General features: G+C 42.5%; 1 protein-coding gene across 6 annotated transcripts in view; it reads right to left on the reverse strand.

Moving 5' to 3' along the window:
* Positions 1-18,304, reverse strand: part of COL9A1 (collagen type IX alpha 1 chain) — a 93,152-nt gene that overhangs the window by 28,100 nt on the left and 46,748 nt on the right. For all 6 annotated transcript variants that reach the window (XM_083730156.1, XM_083730155.1, XM_083730159.1 and 3 more), the window contains 17 exons: positions 16,995-17,069; positions 16,536-16,571; positions 16,370-16,432; positions 14,181-14,234; positions 13,829-13,864; positions 8,998-9,021; positions 8,761-8,814; positions 8,100-8,153; positions 6,923-6,955; positions 6,766-6,822; positions 6,377-6,430; positions 5,873-5,926; positions 5,370-5,423; positions 3,557-3,610; positions 1,473-1,526; positions 302-355; positions 125-178 (listed from right to left, as the gene is read on the reverse strand). In XM_083730156.1, coding sequence (XP_083586282.1) covers positions 125-178; positions 302-355; positions 1,473-1,526; positions 3,557-3,610; positions 5,370-5,423; positions 5,873-5,926; positions 6,377-6,430; positions 6,766-6,822; positions 6,923-6,955; positions 8,100-8,153; positions 8,761-8,814; positions 8,998-9,021; positions 13,829-13,864; positions 14,181-14,234; positions 16,370-16,432; positions 16,536-16,571; positions 16,995-17,069 — 864 coding nt within the window. The remainder of the gene's footprint in view (positions 1-124; positions 179-301; positions 356-1,472; positions 1,527-3,556; positions 3,611-5,369; positions 5,424-5,872; positions 5,927-6,376; positions 6,431-6,765; positions 6,823-6,922; positions 6,956-8,099; positions 8,154-8,760; positions 8,815-8,997; positions 9,022-13,828; positions 13,865-14,180; positions 14,235-16,369; positions 16,433-16,535; positions 16,572-16,994; positions 17,070-18,304) is intronic.

Genomic DNA, 18,304 nt, shown 5'->3' on the forward strand with positions numbered 1-18,304 from the left:
CTGTTCTCTATCAGTTCACCTAATCTGCACTGATTCTCTGTGATTTTCGCTCCTAATCCACACAATATGGAAGTGAGCAGTTCGTTTTGAAAATATAAATTAAACAGCACGGTGAATTAAGTACCTTTGTTCCTGGCATGGCAGGGATCCCTTCACGGCCATCAACTCCCGGTAAGCCCTTGAGAAAGAAGTAACATCTTCTGTAATACGTTGCCATTATGTAAATCACACTTGTTTCATAATACATGATAGCAATGTAAATTACAAATGCTACGATTAATAATAATCACACTATACGTACACTTTCTCCTTTAGGCCCAGGAAGACCACTAATTCCTCTAACACCTTCAGGACCCTAAGAAAAAGGAAGAAAATTAAAGCATATTGAGCATTATAGTCATATTAAGGGACACACACTTGAATGAAGCAAGGTGAATGCCTCCTCTCGAATAACTTAAGTCAAGTGTATTAGCATTAAACTACCTTATTCCCATTTTATTTCGATGTTTGTGCACACAATGGGGCAATTCACATGTAATGCTACGTGGTCAAGGACACCCCTTCCTCTCTCCACTTGGAAGAGAAATACATTTGTGCTTGGAGATAGCTCAGTCAGTAGAGCACAAGAGTCTTTATCCCAGAGTCATGGGTTCAAGCCCAACATTGGGCAAATGATTCCAGCATTGCAGGGAATTGAAACAGATGACCCTTCTGGTCCCTTCCAACTCTACAATTTTATTATTCCCTTTCCATGATTCCAAGCTTGTTGCTACATATAAAACAGAAACTGTGGTTGAAAATAAATTCTACTTTATTAAAACAAACTAATTTCCTAACCCATGGCTTGAAGTTGAGTTGTTTTGTAACCGAGTTCATTTTACACCACAATTTCTGCTTCACATCTAACAAGCCAGAAATCATAGAAAGTGAAATTGAATTGCTGTTTATACCTCTTTCCAGTGGCATGGGAGGAGGGGAGGAGAATGGGAAGTGTTCGAGCCCAAGGCCCAACGTCAGGCTCGCATTGTATGGAAACAAGGCCCTTAGTTATCTAGTCATCACCCGCTTGGTCTACTGCAATGTGCTCTACGTGGGGCTACCTTTGAAGGTGACCCAGAAACTACAATTAATCTAGAATGTGGCAGCTAGACTGGTGTCTGGGAGTGGCTGCCAAGACCGTATAACACAGGTCCTGAAAAATCTACATTGGCTCCCAGTACGTTTCCGAGCACAATTCAAAGTGTTGGTGCTGACTTTTACAGCCCTAAACGGCCTCAGCCCAGTATATCTGAAGGAGCATCTCCACCCCCATCCTTCAGCCTGGACACTGAGGTCCAGCTCTGAGGGCCTTCCGGCAGTTCCCTCACTGAGAAAAGTGAGGTTACAGGGAACCAGGCAGAGGGCCTGGTAGTTTTGTGGTATCAATGGTACATTATTACTTAGTCATCCACTGGAACTCAATAAGAACTCACTCTTTCGCCTTTGGGGCCTGCCTCCCCCAATGAACCTCTTTGTCCTTGAACGCCCTGCAAAGAAATGTTAAGCACATTAACTGGCAATTCCTTGTCATAATTAAATAAAAGTTATGTGAATGATGATGGCTAAAGGCAAGGTAAATTCCCATGTTTCTAAAGAGTTACTGTAACTGCATATTATGATGTAAGCCTCAAGATAACAGGTCAAGAAGGGCCATTTCTTAGACAAGGGTGAATTGATTGTGTGTCATTGTCCCTCATTCTTGGACAAGGGGGGAAATATCAAAGCCAAGCCAATCTTTAGCTTACTGTAAATCCCAAAAGCTTATAAATGCATACGGGGGAAGCACATCTATATATATAAAAGACTTCCTCAGGGAAATTTGCCAGCCACTAAACCTTTTGTTCTTTGGGAGGCAAACAAATATGTTTTGCTTTTTATTTGAGTAGCTATTTCAGCATGTTTGATAACTGTTTCTGGTTTTATGGCAACTCTACTAGATTTTATTAGTTTTTATGGCTGTAGTTTCTGTGCTTATATATTTGTTTTGTACACTATTTTACTGTTACTTTTTAAATTATTGATTGCATACCGCCGTGGGAGTTTTACATTGAAAGACAGCCTAGAAATCATTCAGACAGACAGAAAGTAGGGCTTTGGAATTCTGGTCTTCTTTAGCTATGTGTCAATTGCTCCAGGAGTTTTACTGCACCCTCAGTAAGGATTTCCTAGGTGAAATAGGGCTCATAATATAAAACACAACTGAAACAATAAGCCAATCATGAAATGGTTACGTTTACATGTGAAGACATAAAAGACAATGTTATCTTATTTTATACAAAATATCCATCATCATTTTATACTTATGCATCACAAACATTGGGAGTACCTTAAATATTGTGTTTATATTTGTTTAGTATGTTTCATACTACTGAAAACTCATTCTTGCTATCTTCTTGAAGAACAGAGAAAATTGAATTTGATGTTTCATAGACTGTATGAAAATCCCATGTGGTAATAACTAACTTTATAAAAGATGGCCCCAATTTAAGATCATGAGGGGCTCCGGCTGACCTCACTTCTCCCATCACAGCACTTGTGCACCACTCTGTTTCTGTGTGAGACACTATTCTGAGAGTACCTCTGGACTGGAAGGAGGTGAGCCAAGTGTAATGACATGCAGAGGTACAGCAGGTGATCCTCCTCTGGGAATGGGAAATTCTGTTTTATCTCTGCATCAACCCAGGAATGTAGGCAGCTTCCTGATACAGTGGTACCTCTGCTTTTGAATGCAATCTGTTCCGGAAGACCGTTTTGAGTTCTGGAACGTTCAAAAACCGAAAACCCAAAAGCCGACAGCTAGGCCTCAGGATCTTGCACTAAGCGGAAGCCGTGAGGCATGTTCAACTTCTGAGGCACATTCAAAAACCGAAGCATTTACTTCCGGGTTTTCGGTGTTTGAAAACCGAAATGTCTGTCAAAGGAGACATTCGAAAATGAGGTACCACTGTACTGAGTCGGACAATTGGTCCATCCAGCTCACCACTGCGACAGTGATGAGGAGCAACTCTCCACTGTTTCAGGCAGCAGTCGACCCAAGCCCTACCTGGAAATGCCAGGGTTTGAACCTGGAACTCCCTGAATACAAAGCATGTGATCTACCAATGTGCCACAATCCCTCCCATCAGGAATAACTGAATGATCCAATTAGCTATACTGAACAGTCAGCAGAACAACAGCTCATTCCCAGCAGAGGCTGGTAGCAAAAAGGAAAAGAAAAAAGCAATGAATCATGCAGTGACAGAGTATGCAGCCACATCTGTGGGCGAGTAATACTTTGGTATCCTGACAATCTTTACATTATTTAATATATTTATTACTACAGGCCAGCCAATTCCCCCACACACGCCAAACTCATGTGCCTGGGAACAAGAGATTGAGATTTACCGTATGGAGGTTTTTTTAAAAGAATGAAAACTGAGATAGGCACTCCTGAAATGTGAATGCTAGGGTAGCCGCCCTGATGTGCTTAATTGTGAATCCTCCTTAGAGGTCTTGCTGATAAGACAAAGAAACTTACCGGGGGCCCAGGAAGACCCCGGGGACCAGGATCACCATCAAGACCCCGAGCACCCTACAGTAAAAACAAACAACCAAAGGATTATTAAGATATAAAAAGCTTTAAAATATTCTGCACTCACATGTATTTTCTATTGAGGCTAATGGGGTAGACAGCAGCTTCACAGTTGCCATTATTTTGTTCCAACCCTCAATTCTTTACATCTGAGGTCAAGAGCTGGAATGACCACCAAGGATTTGTTATGCAGTTGTTACTGTGGAACTATACTCCACTAGTCTTTATAAAGATGTTCCACAACATATGGGTCTTTCTTCATGCTGTGATCCATGGCATGAAAGCTTGTTATGATGCCAGCGATCTATCTCCATCAGATCTAGCAACACATGTGATTTCAAAATTCAGAGATTACCAATGCAACCTGGGAGTTAACCACAGAAAAGTGGTAATCACGCTGCAAAAGTAAAGTCTGCATCAAAATCACACTGAACCTTTGCGCCTCTGTTGGATCATGCTGGGCAGCAATTGATCCGTTCCTCTGAATATATTCCACTGCAGGTCATTTCGGTCTTCAACTATTTCTCAATGCCCTGCACGTAACATATGAGTGTGCTATTCTACAGAATTATAGTGAATTGAACCAAAATATATTGTCCTTTATGGAACTGCTGCAAGAATGCTTTACAGATGAGACAATTGCAAGCAAAAAGAAACAGCAATAGTAGAAGAGAATGTGTAATGTACTCAAGAAGCGGTACATCGGAAAAAGCCTTTATATACACATTTAATCTGATGTAGCAACATGAGTAAATGGGAAGGGTAATAGTAAATAGCAATTCTGGTGAGTCAATAAAATAAGTACGCTGGCTATAATAATAGTGTTTCATTCTTGGTCAATAAAAGATTCAAAGTATTCAAGGACACCTCTGAACACCTCTGAAAATCAGAAAGGTAAATTTGGTTAAAGGGAAGTTTTCCTTCTGCACATATGTTTTCCCTCTGCACATAACTGTTGCATTATAGGGAAGCATTGCATCTCTTTCTATGCATAACTGTGGCCTTATGGGAAGTCTTGCTATGGGAAGTATTGCTTCTTTTCTCTTGCATTCTGGGAAGTCTCGCTTATAATCTTCTCTCTGTTTCTGCACACACTGTACGAACCTGCTCCAAACACCAAGACATTCCCTTAAGTTCATGGTGACTTGTACTCCATGCATAGCTTACCACATTTATAGAACTTGATTATTGTATTCTTTCATGTTATGATCAATCATGCCTGTCAGGTTTCATGCTTGTCTAGTCCCAACCTCGTTTCCCAGCCTTTAATCTACCGGTGATTAATGTTCACATGTAATTCCCACCCCTCACATGTAATTCCCGCCTTGCATTTGCATTAACCAATAGGCAATGAGTTTCTTTGTGTTTGTATCAACCAATCAGCCACAACCACACCTGTGGCAATGTTTGTAATATTCAATAAAAGAGAGTTCCCGTGGTTTTCCCGGCAGACGCCTCTCACATGACACCTACTACTCGTCTCCCGTGATTTTCATTCCTACATTTGGTATTCTGAAAATGAGATCCACGTGTGCCAGAGAGTTGACAGGCTAAAGAGGAGACCACATATGGACAATAAGCTATTCTGCTTTCCATTTCTAAAGATGGATTCTTGGTCCACCTAGTTTATTGGGGGTTGACAGGAGTCTTCTCCCACTGTACCAGGCAGTGGCAGACAGTGTTGTGGGGTAGCACCCCTGTGCTTTAAAATGATAAAGTTATCATTTAAAATGATAAAGGCATCGTTGCTATTACTTACCTTGTCACCTTTGGGTCCCATTATGCCAGTTATACCTCTTAACCCTTGAGGTCCCTGAAATGCAAAATTTATTGTAAGTATGCAGTTTTGCGCAGTGGAGTTATCCTATATATGCAAATTTTCATACCGCATTTCCTTGGATAATATACTTCTTTTTTTAAAAGACCTTTTCAGATCTTGATTATAAGAAGTGCTTCTCATTTTAGGCACGTAGATTTTAAAGATAGTTTACTTTTAATAAAATCAAGAATTAAAAAGCCCTAGCTACTGAACATTACGTAACAAAAACAGACGGGAAAGATCTAAACATATGATAATTTTTAAAAAAGGACTACATAGCTGTGATTTGTGTCATCTCAATGTGTCAGTTCACACCTGGTTTGAACAGCTGGAAATGAATCTTTTGCAGGTGGATTAAAGGAATAAATAGTACAATTTCTCACATCTGTACATTAGAGATAACAGAATGCGAATAAAAAGCTAATTAAAAGGAAATACTTTACTGGTGGGCCTTGAGTGCCAACATCACCTACTCCTCCTTGTTCACCTTCCTCGCCCTAAATAAGTACAAATAATAACAAATTAGTTTATAGAACATTCTAACACCTAATCATGTCTACTCAGATGTAAGTTGAACTGAATTCAATTGGGCTTACTCCCATGTAAATGAGGTCAGGATTGTGGCCTCAGCCTGTAAGAGAGAGTGTGCACTATTTATTAGTGTTATTGATCAATGTGTACTTGCAACTCATATGGCCTATGTGCAGTACACAAAACATATTTTACACAGAAGGGAAGTCCATGCAGAAACTGCCTTATTTGGAGAAGACATCAAAGCTGTTTGGGATTAAAACAGAAAAAAGTGCTGTGGCAATAGTGGGGAAATAAATCTAAGAGGAAAGCTACTGTTCTTTTCGTTTGTTAAAAGCATAACAAAATTAAACATGATTCCTCTTTCAACCATTGGCTTTCCAAATCATTTTAACCTAGTATTCTATTTCATTTACCTTATGGCCTTGTTTTCCTGGTTCACCAGCCTCTCCTTTTACTCCTTTGTGACCCTAAAGCATAAGAGCAAAGCCCTGTTTAATTAGTAGGTTTAAACAATCACCATCTTTAAAAAATTTTATGTCTCAGGCTCCCACAAGATCCCTCCTCCTGACTTTGGGTGATTTCCTCTTGCCACTACAGCCCCATGTATAGCAAAGCCTATGGTGGTCAGCAGGGCCCCCCCCCCAATCTTCTGAAGGTCTTTTCAGGGGGTACACGGTGGGCTTCAGAATGGGAGGAGGGGAAAAGAAAGATGGCTTCTGTGTGCTGCCTTCCATTCCTACAACTCAACGTATTCAATATGCATCCACATTTACAACATATTCAAGAAGACCAGTTCTCTTACCTTCATGCCCATTAGCCCAGCATATCCTGATCGGCCAGGTGGACAAGAATTGGGACACTGGGAGTGGGGGAGAGAAAACCCAAAAGCTGAGTTAAGGATGAGAAACTATTACAGAAAAGCATTTTTTTCATCCAAAAAGGTAAAATAAGTATCTTACCAGTGGATCTCCATCACGAAGTCCAACTGTTCCCTGAAGGAGATTTAATAGAACAGTTTTTGGTTTTTTGGTTTTAAAGGCATAGCATAACAGGAAAATGAACAAAAGGCAGATTCAACACAGCCCTCAACTTTCTGATTTCAGCAATCCACATTGTTCCCCACCCTCAAAAGCCATTTGTATTCTCTGATGAAGACATAAAGAAGAGCACTTCTTTACGTCTGGGTGGGTGGGTGGGTGGATGGATAGGTAGACAGACATTTCTACACATTCATACGATTTCTCTTTTTAAAAGCAATGGGTTGTATGCCAAAATGCACCACATTTAAGCAAGGTGGGTCCTCACTGGGTGTTTAATTTGTGCATTTGTTAAGAGACATTCTGCAACCTCTTTCTCAAAGGAGAATATGCACTTGGAATGTGACCTTGTAAAAGAGCTCAACCTTTCTATTTATCTATTTATTTTGCCTTGCCGTGTAGATAGGTAACCAAACATAAAGGCAAACTGATTAAAAGGAGTGGATTTCATATGGACTGTTACCTGACTGAGATTGCAAGCAGACCTGTCAATCTACCCTGTTACCTGTACAAAGAGCATAGTACAGGCAACAACAGATCTACGCATGTCCAACTGATATGCAACCACGTATCACGGTGACCTGGAATTGGCTGGAAAGGGGGCAGAACGGGACGGAATAAGCTCATGCATGCTCTGCTGATGTGTGGGGTGGGGGTGGGGAGATCAGGAACATAACCTCCGCACAAATAGGCCGTTATCTGTATATCCTCCAACACTGCTAGAGAACAAATCACAACTTAGAAGGGTGGATGTTGAGACCTCCCTGAAATCTTGTGAAATGGCTCGTCAAACTCTAAGAGTGTATTCTCTGGTGAAGCAGGGCATCTTCTGTACCAGAAACAGTGCATGATCCCAGACCTCGCCTCCCGCTTCCACCAGCATAAATGGAAACACATATGAAAAGAAGTCTCTTGTACTCCTTTTACTCAGAAGGCTTTGAAATTCAGTACCGTACCAGGTGAACTGTGACCACTGGAGGGAATGTCACAACAAAGTAATGCTACTGCTAACCCACAGAAACATGCCTCCACACTTCGAAAGAGTTGGGGAAACAGACATTTTAATAAATGTATAATAAAATGAGTATCTCGAACTTACCATCGGGCCGGGGGGGCCTGGCACTCCAGAAGGGCCTCTCTTTCCAGGATCACCCTAAATAGTTTGAAGGTGGCACAAGTGTATATCAGTGAGCTGCATAACTGATATTTGTTCTGGCCTTCTTTGTAAATAAGGCTATAGCAATCACAGAGGAGACCATTTACAATGTGGTTAAGTTCAGAGTTCTAGAAAACTCTAAGTTCACAGAATATAAAAGTAGTTTTACATGACAGGAGGAACAGAGGCTACAGTAATCTATATCCCTTGTTTCTTTCATAAAAGAAGTACATCGAAAAGATATGGGATGGTAATTTCTATTACTGAAGTGCTCAGAGATGATAGCAGCTATTAAATAACTAAAGATGCCTCATGCTCCGTTCACCATCACTAAAGCCCCTATTTTACATACAAAACCACTCAGAATCTTGAAAAGTAACCACCATGCAGTTAAATCTCCGCATGGAAATCCATTTGCGTGCCCAGTCGCATACACCATTTGGGAAGTTTTTCACCATGCTATCCAGCCCTTATTTCAAGGTAAACGTGGTTAGCCTTCATATACATCGTTCCTAAACATGCATAATTAGTATGGGAATTTAATTAGTTAACATGAAAATTTAGATCAGTGATTTTTAAAAAATATGCAGTGATATATACTCACAGGTGGCCCAACTCTGCCCACTTCACCAGGAAGTCCTGCAATACCAGGAGGACCCTACATTTGAAAATACATTGATTTAATTAAACTCTTTATAAACAGCCACCCTTATCTAAGGAATAAATGGCTTTCTAAACAGACCTTAAGAGGTTGTTTTTTTAAAATATTAGCAATAGACCTATTGCATTGAAGATAAAGTGTATTTTATTATGCTACTGATAGTTGGTAATATCTACTTACTAGAGATCCAGGAATACCTTTACCCTGAAGGGAAAAAATATAGCACATTTTAGTTTTTTAGTATATTCAGACTTCATAGCACTCCAACAATAAAATGAGAGAACAAATAACAAGATGGATTCCACCCCCTCCAAACTGTGGAATAATGAAAGCATTATTTTTAGCTCTCTGGGTATTTAGGATGGATAGCAATTTCATGAAGTTTTAAGCTTACTACTTTTGAGGTAGATGCTCCCTGTAATAGGTCAATCATTATTTTAGAGAACCTTTTTTTAATTAAAAGAACAATTCCAGCCATTTTCTTTATAGATTAATCTAGGCTTAAAGGTACAACTTAACATTTCTAAAGCTCAATGCCGCTGCCATAACGATGCTAGGAAACAGAAGTGCACACGTTTTCCAAAGGGGCAAGTAATGTTCTGTTCAAGTTTGCGGAGATGCACGGTTTCAAGAAGCTGGGTAAGGGAACCTATAGGGCCGTTCTGCTGGCAGCAGGGAGGTGGCCCTGGGAAAGGAGCCCTGTGGTTGGCCTCGCCTCAGAGCACAAAGACGGGTGGTAGCGGGGCAACAGCCATGACGGTCAATGGTAGGGAGGTGGCAGCGCAGGAAGCAAGACAGCTCCAGTCACCCAGTACTCATTCAGCCTGGAGCTATGAAGAGAAGCACTAGGTGAGGCAACTGCAATTGCCACTGCCTTCATTATCTTCTGGTGACTCCCCATGTGTGTGAGCAACGCAGCCATACATCTGGAGTTAGGGATTGCATCTTTAGAGACGGTCATCTGGAAGCGAGTCTGTGGCTATTGGCTGTCCAGCTGGCATAGGCTTCCCGACCATTACCTCTTTCAGTGCCTCTGGCGGGATGACTTTGTTAACCCGTGGGTAGGAAAAATCCATGCTAAACTTCTGAGCATCGGAATTTCCCCAGCAGACTCCTTAAAGATGAACCTACGCTCAGCCAAAAGCCTTATCGAGCAAAGATTAGCAGACATTGAAAATCAACACAACCTCTCCAGGGGTGGGGGTGTCTGCTCCCCCAGGTATCACGGAATAACCCCACCACTTGGCCTTCCATCATACATGTCATCTCTTTCATCTGTACCACATTTGCATTTATTCTGTACCATCTGTACTACGACTTGCATTTATTCGTGCAAGGTTCAATGTTTTTCCATCGAACCTGCTGAGCCACAGATTTTCCAAGGGTTTGGTGTCTCCGCTATGCGAGTGTGACGGGAAAACAGTTGAATCTCTTCCACATATAATGTTCAACTGTCCCTTACATAGCATAGCTAGGACTAAATTCCTGGGTCCTGCTTTACTGCGCTTGGTTGGCAGGCCTGTTGAGTCACATGCCGCACTGCTTTTGCAGGATACAGATCCTTCTGTAACTCTGCAGGTGGCGAGATTCCTGAATGCGGTTATCTCACACACAAAAACCACCGAAAAACAACAACAACAACAAAAACTAATCGGACAGTTATGATGAGAGTGCATGATGGATCTCGTCTCCAGTTCTCCTTTTTCTGTGAACCATCCCTTGGATCTTTCCGGGCCCCAAGCTGTTATTTGTCATTGCTCAATGACCCACCCTTGCATCTTGGTGTTCCCCTTCTGTTGTTAGATGTATTGGTTTTTTATGCTTCTGTGCTTTTATGTTTGTACATATTTTATGGGCTAATAGCCGTAAATAAATTTGAATTGAATTGAATATCTTCTGGTAACTCAGGGTCCTGCCCTGATGCTGGGGGGAGGATAATAATAAAAATAATTTATACCCCGCCCATCTGGCTGAGTTTCCCCAGCCACTCTGGGCGGCTCCCAATCAAGTGTTAAAAACAATACAGCATTAAATATTAAAAAGTTCCCTGAACAGGGCTGCCTTCAGATGTCTTTTAAAGATAGGATAGCTGTTTATTTCCTTCACATCTGAAGGAAGGGTGTTCCACAGGGTGGGCGCCACTACTGAGAAGGCCCTCTGTCTGGTTCCCTGTAACCTCACTTCTCGCAATGAGGAAACCGCCAGAAGGCCCTCGGCGCTGGATCTCAGTGTCCAGGCTGAACGATGGGGGTGGAGACGCTCCTTCAGGTATACAGGACCGAGGCCGTTTAGGGCTTTAAAGGTCAGCACCAACACTTTGAATTGTGCTCGGAAACGTACTGGGAGCCAATGCAGATCTCTCAGAACCGGTGTCATGTGGTCCCGGTGGCCACTCCCAGTCACATAGTGTTGGATTGCATAGGCACTGGAGATAATTAAGTTGATGTCTGTGGTGGTCATTAGGCCTAGCTGAGTGCCAGGCTGTACATCAGAACCTTTTAAACGAGAAATCTCTCCTTTGGGTGACTGACGGTGAGGCCTAGCTGGTGGCAGTGCAGGATATGCTAACATCACCCCCAAAGATCCCTAGCTTGGATCTTTCCTAAAATGTCTCGGTGTTATATTGCATCTCCACTGGTTTCTCTTTTTGTTATTCTGATTCCCCAAGTAATGAAATGCAGGGTGACTTTCTTCTACTCAGTTTGCTTAAATTAGCAGCTATAACAAGCTATTCTGTGCAATCATTCGCCACATGCTCTGCTAAATCGTTCCACCAGGAAACCGGCATCTGTAGGAACCTTCTCATCAGCCACCTTTAATTTTGCCCTCTATCAAACAACAGTAATTTGCTTTCATTATGAACAAACAGTATTGCACTCATGTTACTGCTGTCGGTAACATTTCTCTCACAGCAGTAGCATGCTTTCCTATTTATCCACATCTCCATGTATCATTTATTTTGTTTAAAACAAACAAACAAAGGCTCGTAAGGAATGCAGCAATGCCACCCTGAACACTTTTGAGCAAGTGTTATTAGTGAATGTTCTCCTAAGACTCACTAAGGTTATTTTGGTCCCTTTGCCTTCTTTAAATACATACAATGCCCTTGTTTCATTCTATTGTTTTAATGTTCGTTGGAAGCCACAGTGATTTTTTAGGCATATATATTTTAATTAGGTAGTAATCTGTATGTAAATGATATTAAATAGAATAGAAAAAAACCAGTGGTGGAGGAAGGGGCGGGGCGCACTGCAGGCCCTCCAGAGTCTGCTTGCCTCCTCCCACTCAGCCGCCCTACAGCTGGCGGGGAGGCAGTGGGCAGACCGTGGGGCCAGCGCGGAGCCTGTGCATGCCCAAACCAGACGCAGTGGCTTGGGCATGCTACAGGCCCCACAGAAAGTGCCGCCTGGCATTTTGTCCCCCCCCCCAGTGGTAACACTGGGGGTGGCCCACAGCCACCGCACCCCCCTTCCTCCACCCCTGGAAAGAAACAGAAGTCATAAGAAGTTACAGGGTTCTGGTTTCAATTTTTGCAGTTTCTGAAGGTCAAACTAAACATGGTGTTTCAGCGTGTTATTGTTAATGCAGTGTGTGCACCTATTGTTATGCAAATAGTTGCTGCATGGGACCCCAAGCAGGATCAGTACTGTGGCACATAGGGAAGCTGACTTCAACCTTTCCTTTGCCGCAATTCCAAAGAAAGGCGAACATATTTGAAATGGGAGGAACACTCCCATTGGTTTGCACAACATAGGAAGGCCTTGTTATTGGTGGCTCCTCAGTTCTGCAGTTTAAGAAGTGTCTGTTTACATTGCACAGGAGTTCACATCCTATAAATGTTTTGATTCATCTTCTATTAGTTTTCATATATTGTAAACTAGTGTTTGATGTATACTTAATTTGTTTCTGTATATTTTGCAACCCATTCCCAGCCCTCCTGAATATGCTGGTCGATGACTTGAAAATGGGTGGGGCAGGGGAATATAAAGGGTGAGTTGTTGTTTTTTAACTCTGCACCAAGGCCATTTTTGTTCAGCTCCTTTCTCCTTGTGCACAGAAACACTTTCTACTCACACAAAGAACTCTTTGGATTCCTCTCTCTCTAATATGTGTGTGTGTACAGTTCAAATATAAAGGCAAGGTAAAGCCCACATGAACACCCATGTGGCGCAGTTAAGGTGTCGGATTAGGAGATGGAAGGCCCTAGTTCAAATCCTCACTCAGCCATTAGTTCACTGGGTGATATTTGGCTTGCCACATTCTCTCAGACTTGCCTACCTCACAGGGTTGTGGTGGATACAGAATTGAAGGAAGGAGTTTAACACTGAGCTCCTGGGTGAAGACTATGGCACAAGTATAACATTCTGCCCTGAGTGGCTGGGGCAACCCTGTCAGATGGGCATGGTATAAATAAAATAATAAAAATAAAAAACACCATCATGATAAGGCCAATCTGTAAATAGGACCTGACAATAGCTTAATAGCTCCTGTTTCTATGAACAGAATGGCTGCCAGTTTTCCTTTCCAAGCACAGCTTTTCATGCTGATAATACTTCTTTTCTGGGGGAGTCCATACCAACTTCCAATGATCAGGGTCTTTTTTAATAGCCTGAGGGGCTTTTTTAAAAGCCCCTTCCCAGAACTCTGGACAAGGTCCTTCGGATCCTCATCAGAAAATCCCCTGATCTTGTCAGCACAAGCAATTTCGAACATGAAATACTACAGAGGTTGTTTTTAAAGGCCAGTTTCTGAAGGTTGGCATATAAAGGCTAAGGCGGTGAAGAAATTAAATCTGCTCTCTACTGATTTCAAGATAGAAGTTCTACTTTCTATGCTCTTGTGTTATTTTAGTCTGACTGGAAACTCCCTCAGGGATTATGAAAGTAGAGGGTTGGTTCTCCCCTCCCCCACTCTGCTTTCCTCTTGCCTTTGTTTTACTGTTCTAAAGCTGAAAAGAAATTCATAGTATTGATTTTTTAAAATAGATACTATATAAAAATCTATTACGTACAGGCAGTCCACGGCCTCCAGGCAACCCGGGTTCACCCTGCAAAAAGTAAAATGTATATTATCTGGGAGGGTCTAAAACCAGTTATATAGTGAGCAGAAGAATAAGTGTTCATGTTGGGGGTAGGGGGACATAGTGGGGAACTTTCCATAATATTCCATAATATTAAAATCACTAATCAACAGCTAGTAAGTATCTTTAGATATTTGCGGCTGTGTTGTTGTTGTTTTTATACCGCCCTATACCAGGAGGTCTTAGGGCAGTTCACAGAACAAAATCAAAATACAAAAGTCCTGTTAAAAAGTCCTGAGGCCAAAAAACTGAAAGAAAACTTAATAATGGATTTTAAACTTACCTTTTGTCCTTTTGGACCAGCACGGCCTGGGGATCCATCAGGGCCTGTCAATCCCTTGTAGAACGAAGCATATACTTTTATTACAGTAACAATTACCTTTTAGTTCACAAGAAGGAACTGTTTATAAAATGTGCCAAGTTCCAAACAAGATAATCAGCTCAGTATAACGTGTGTGTGTGTGTACATATATTCATGTGTCTGCACATGAGTGTTGCAGCTGGATCCAAAAGTTGCCTTCCTCTAGTAGTGGTAGGATTCATTTCCCATCAGAGGAAGGAAGCTATTTGGAAACAACCCCAAGAGAAAGCAGTGTGAAAACAGTCCCAGAAAAAGTTCTAAAATATGATGCTATCCAGATTCAAACTGGCCTAAGCCTGAGGCTGCAATTTTAAACACACTGACCTAGGAAGGAAGCCCCATTGAAGATGGTGGGACTTACTTCTTAGTAAATAGGCACAGGATTGTGCAGTGGAACTTGGCAGTTTGCCCAAGGTCTGTATTTGGGCAAACTAATCTTTTCACCACATACTAGGCCACAACCCAACAACTAAAATATGCTGAAACCCACTGAAACAAATGGACTTAAGCACACCCAACTTGTGTTGTACTGCAGCCTCCTCAGTCATTATTTAGAACTAACAACAATTAATGAAAAGGCTTTAAAAGGTCCTGGATATCTTGCCAAACACCAATACAACAGCAGTCCTACATATTTCATTTTGATTACTCTGGAGAAAGAGGTTTGAAGATGTTGGCCCAAAAGAAATAACCTCTGCTGAACAACCTTGCATGCACTTGAGGGCATTTCTGCATGCTCACAAAGCGCTGTATGCAGAACATCAGAGAAATGCAGAGTTGGAAGGGACCACAAGAGTCATCTAGTCCAAACTCCTGCAAATGCAGGATCTTTCGTCCAACGTGGGGCTCAAGACCACAACCCTGAGATTATGAGTCTCATTCATGCTCTTCCAGCTATCCTCCCATGTAACTTGGAGTCTTTATACGGGCATAGTTCCAGAGCCGTCTTTCCCATAGGGCTTAGTGGTGCATCGCGCCAGGGCCTCTCAGGGGCACAGCAAGTGGGGGAGCTGTGCGGCTTTGCCAGTGGCCTCCCCTTTCCCTGCACGCCTGCCAGCTGCGCCCCACCAACCATAAGGCTGGCAGGTGTACAGCTTCCCTCCCAAGCCTTTGCGGGGATCACTCTCCCGCAGCGACACGGAGGAGAGTTGCGCCCCCCAATGGCTGGCAGTGCGCAGCTACGGCCACCCCAACACTATCCGTAGTAATTTGGGGGCGCTGGGCAGATATTTGCACCCCAGCGCCATATCTGCTAAAGACGGCCCTGCATAGTTCACAAGCATGTCCTACAAATTGACATTAAAAAAAAAAATCATGTGTAGAATATGACCTGTGCCATATAGGTTTCTACACAGTAGAGGGAGGGAGGGCACCACATATGACAAGCTCAAAGCTCACTCTCATGAGCTCACAATAACCAGGTGTACAATTAATTAACCCCCTTTATCTCTGCCATTGTTTTGGAAGAAATTATTCATCTGCTAATGTTCCTTCTAAAAAAATCAGAAACCCCATTTGAAAGGTGGGAATGTAAAGTGGGGAACAAACCTCAGAAATATTATCTTGCTTTCTCAGACAAAATATTATGAGGTGTAGGAACACACAAAACCTGGCTTTGGGGCCTTGTTAAGTGCAATACATCTCCTAATTTATCGACAGTCCCAGCATCTCTCAGAAATCTGTCCTAACAAGTTGCAAAACTGTCATTGGGCAGGGGAAAGATGGATCAGAGCCAGGTGCTGATTCAACCCAAGCAACCTCTGGATCCCTGCCTTGCATTCCTTTTCCTACTGCTATGCCCTGCCCTAAACAAGGAGGGCAGCTGCAGCATGTAGTACTTTTCCTGATTGAATTCAAAGGAATTCTGGGAGGAATGAATCCTCTCCCAGAAGCTTAGTGCATCAGCTGCTTTGCTCATTCCCCTGCCACTCCCCTAGAAACGCCCAGCCCGTCTGCCTCTGCTCCAGAAGGGACCGTCTCTCGACTTGGAAATATCCTGCTCAGGCTAAATGCCCTGGCTTGCTATTACAACCAGAGGCTTTTCAGGTTGGTAGCAACATCTCACAGAGAGAGGTTCTGCCTAGCCCCAAAGAAGAAGAAAATCTACTCACATCAGCCCCAGGTATTCCTGGCAATCCAGGGACACCTGGTCTACCTGGTTCTCCATCTGGGCCCTGCAGGAATGCATTGGAGATGGGGAAAAATTAAGGCATTAGAAGAGAGGAGATACCTGTGCATCCTTTGATAAAAGCATGGCGAGAGCTATCAGCCACTTACCGCAGGGCCCACGGGCCCATTAGGACCTCTGTCCCCCTAGAGGAATAGAAGAGAAAAACAGCAAAGTAAGGATACTTTTTAAATCTGTCACATTTCCATATGCAAACGCTTTATTCAGATATTCTTAGAAGAAATCCCCGATTGCTAGGACTGCAGAATCGCTGTTATAAATACTAATCAAACACAGCCCCTAATGCAATTTAAAAGAAACACATTATATATGCCAATTTACTTCAAGCCACTAGCACCCCCCTCATGAAATGAGTCTTGGAATGCACATTTAGGATTCTTGGCACAAAATCCCGGGAACTAATTCCTTCCGCCGGCTAGCAGTGGGTTATGGAGAGTTGACGTACTCAAGTGTCACATGCTCAATACTGTATACTCAGAGGGACAGCTACAGGGAGGAATTCCTCGAGCAGGGATGACAGTCCAGCTTTATGCACAAAATAAACTTACGTCGATGCCGTCGATGCCAGGAACTCCTGGGGGGCCTGGCGGACCTGGGGGGCCTTGTGGACCTGGGGGGCCTCTCTGGCAAGAAATAAAAGAGCACTTAAGACAGTGGAGCAGGGAGGCATAGAAATCATACCAGAAATAGGGGGAAGGAGTAGAAGTTGAGAGCCAGCAGTTAAGGGCCACCACAGATTCACAGAATCGTAGAGTTAGAAGGGACCCCGAGGGGATTATCTAATCCAAGGAGTCTCAGGATCCATGACCAGAGTTCAGCTTCCTGTCCCGGTGCCCAGATAACTTTAACTAAATTGTGTTCCATTTTTCATTAGGACTCTTTAAATCCCAACACTTTGACCACACTCTATGTTAATCTACAATTCAAGACGGAGGCAGTCACATGCTGTAAATCTGGGACTTAGAGATTAAAATGTATCATTCTGCCCATCACTGTGTTTAGTGCATTTGTGTGGGTTTTTTCCAGAGATCCCTAGGAGGTGTGTGTGCATATAGCATACATCCCCCATACATTCTGAAGAGAAGAGTCGATTTCCCAACCATGACTACACCAGTGATAAAATGTAATAAAACAGTGCTCTTTGGATCAGATGTCCACCAATTTCCTTCCTTTGTAAATAATAATAATAATAATAATAATAATAATAATAATAATAAACTTTGAGAGGAAATAAACTGACCTCTGCAAGTAACCCCCAGGATCCACTATGTTTTACCTTACCAAGAGAGATCACCATTATCCCTACAGATCCATATTCATATTCTAAAAGGTGTGTATGACGAAGGTTTCAAAAACCTCCCATCATGGTCCTGTGTATAATATGTTGTCTTCTGTAAGAGTTTTTTTCTAAAAATAGGACCTACTTCCCCCCACTTTTTTAAAAAAACAAAACCTTCCTAAATCCCTTTCAGATATGTTGCTTTCTATGTGAAACTTCAGTGTGTGCCTCATATTCCCCCAAAATAGTTTTGGGGAGGGCCCTCAGGTTCTACAACATACTCCACAGTTTTCTTTTTATGACTAAATTCCAACTGCCAGGCAACGTTAACTTCACAATAGGTGCTTTGTGAAGCAAACCTTTAAGCAGGCCCCTTTCGCTCCCCTCACACCTCTTGCAGAGAAGGTGAACTACTGACACTAAAAGCAGGGGAACCGATTTGCCAGGCAGTTTCAGGCTGTGAGAATGCCAGTTCTAGACATAATTCTTGTGTTTCCTGCCTTCTCAGACAGCATTTTTAAAAAGACTGCTTTTCCTCAGACAGACTGCCGAAAAGCAGCTTATCCTTGCTATGCTAAA

Source organism: Podarcis gaigeae, assembly GCF_964106915.1.
Source record: "Podarcis gaigeae genome assembly, chromosome: 3".
In the NCBI taxonomy this organism is placed as follows: Eukaryota; Metazoa; Chordata; class Lepidosauria; order Squamata; family Lacertidae; genus Podarcis; species Podarcis gaigeae.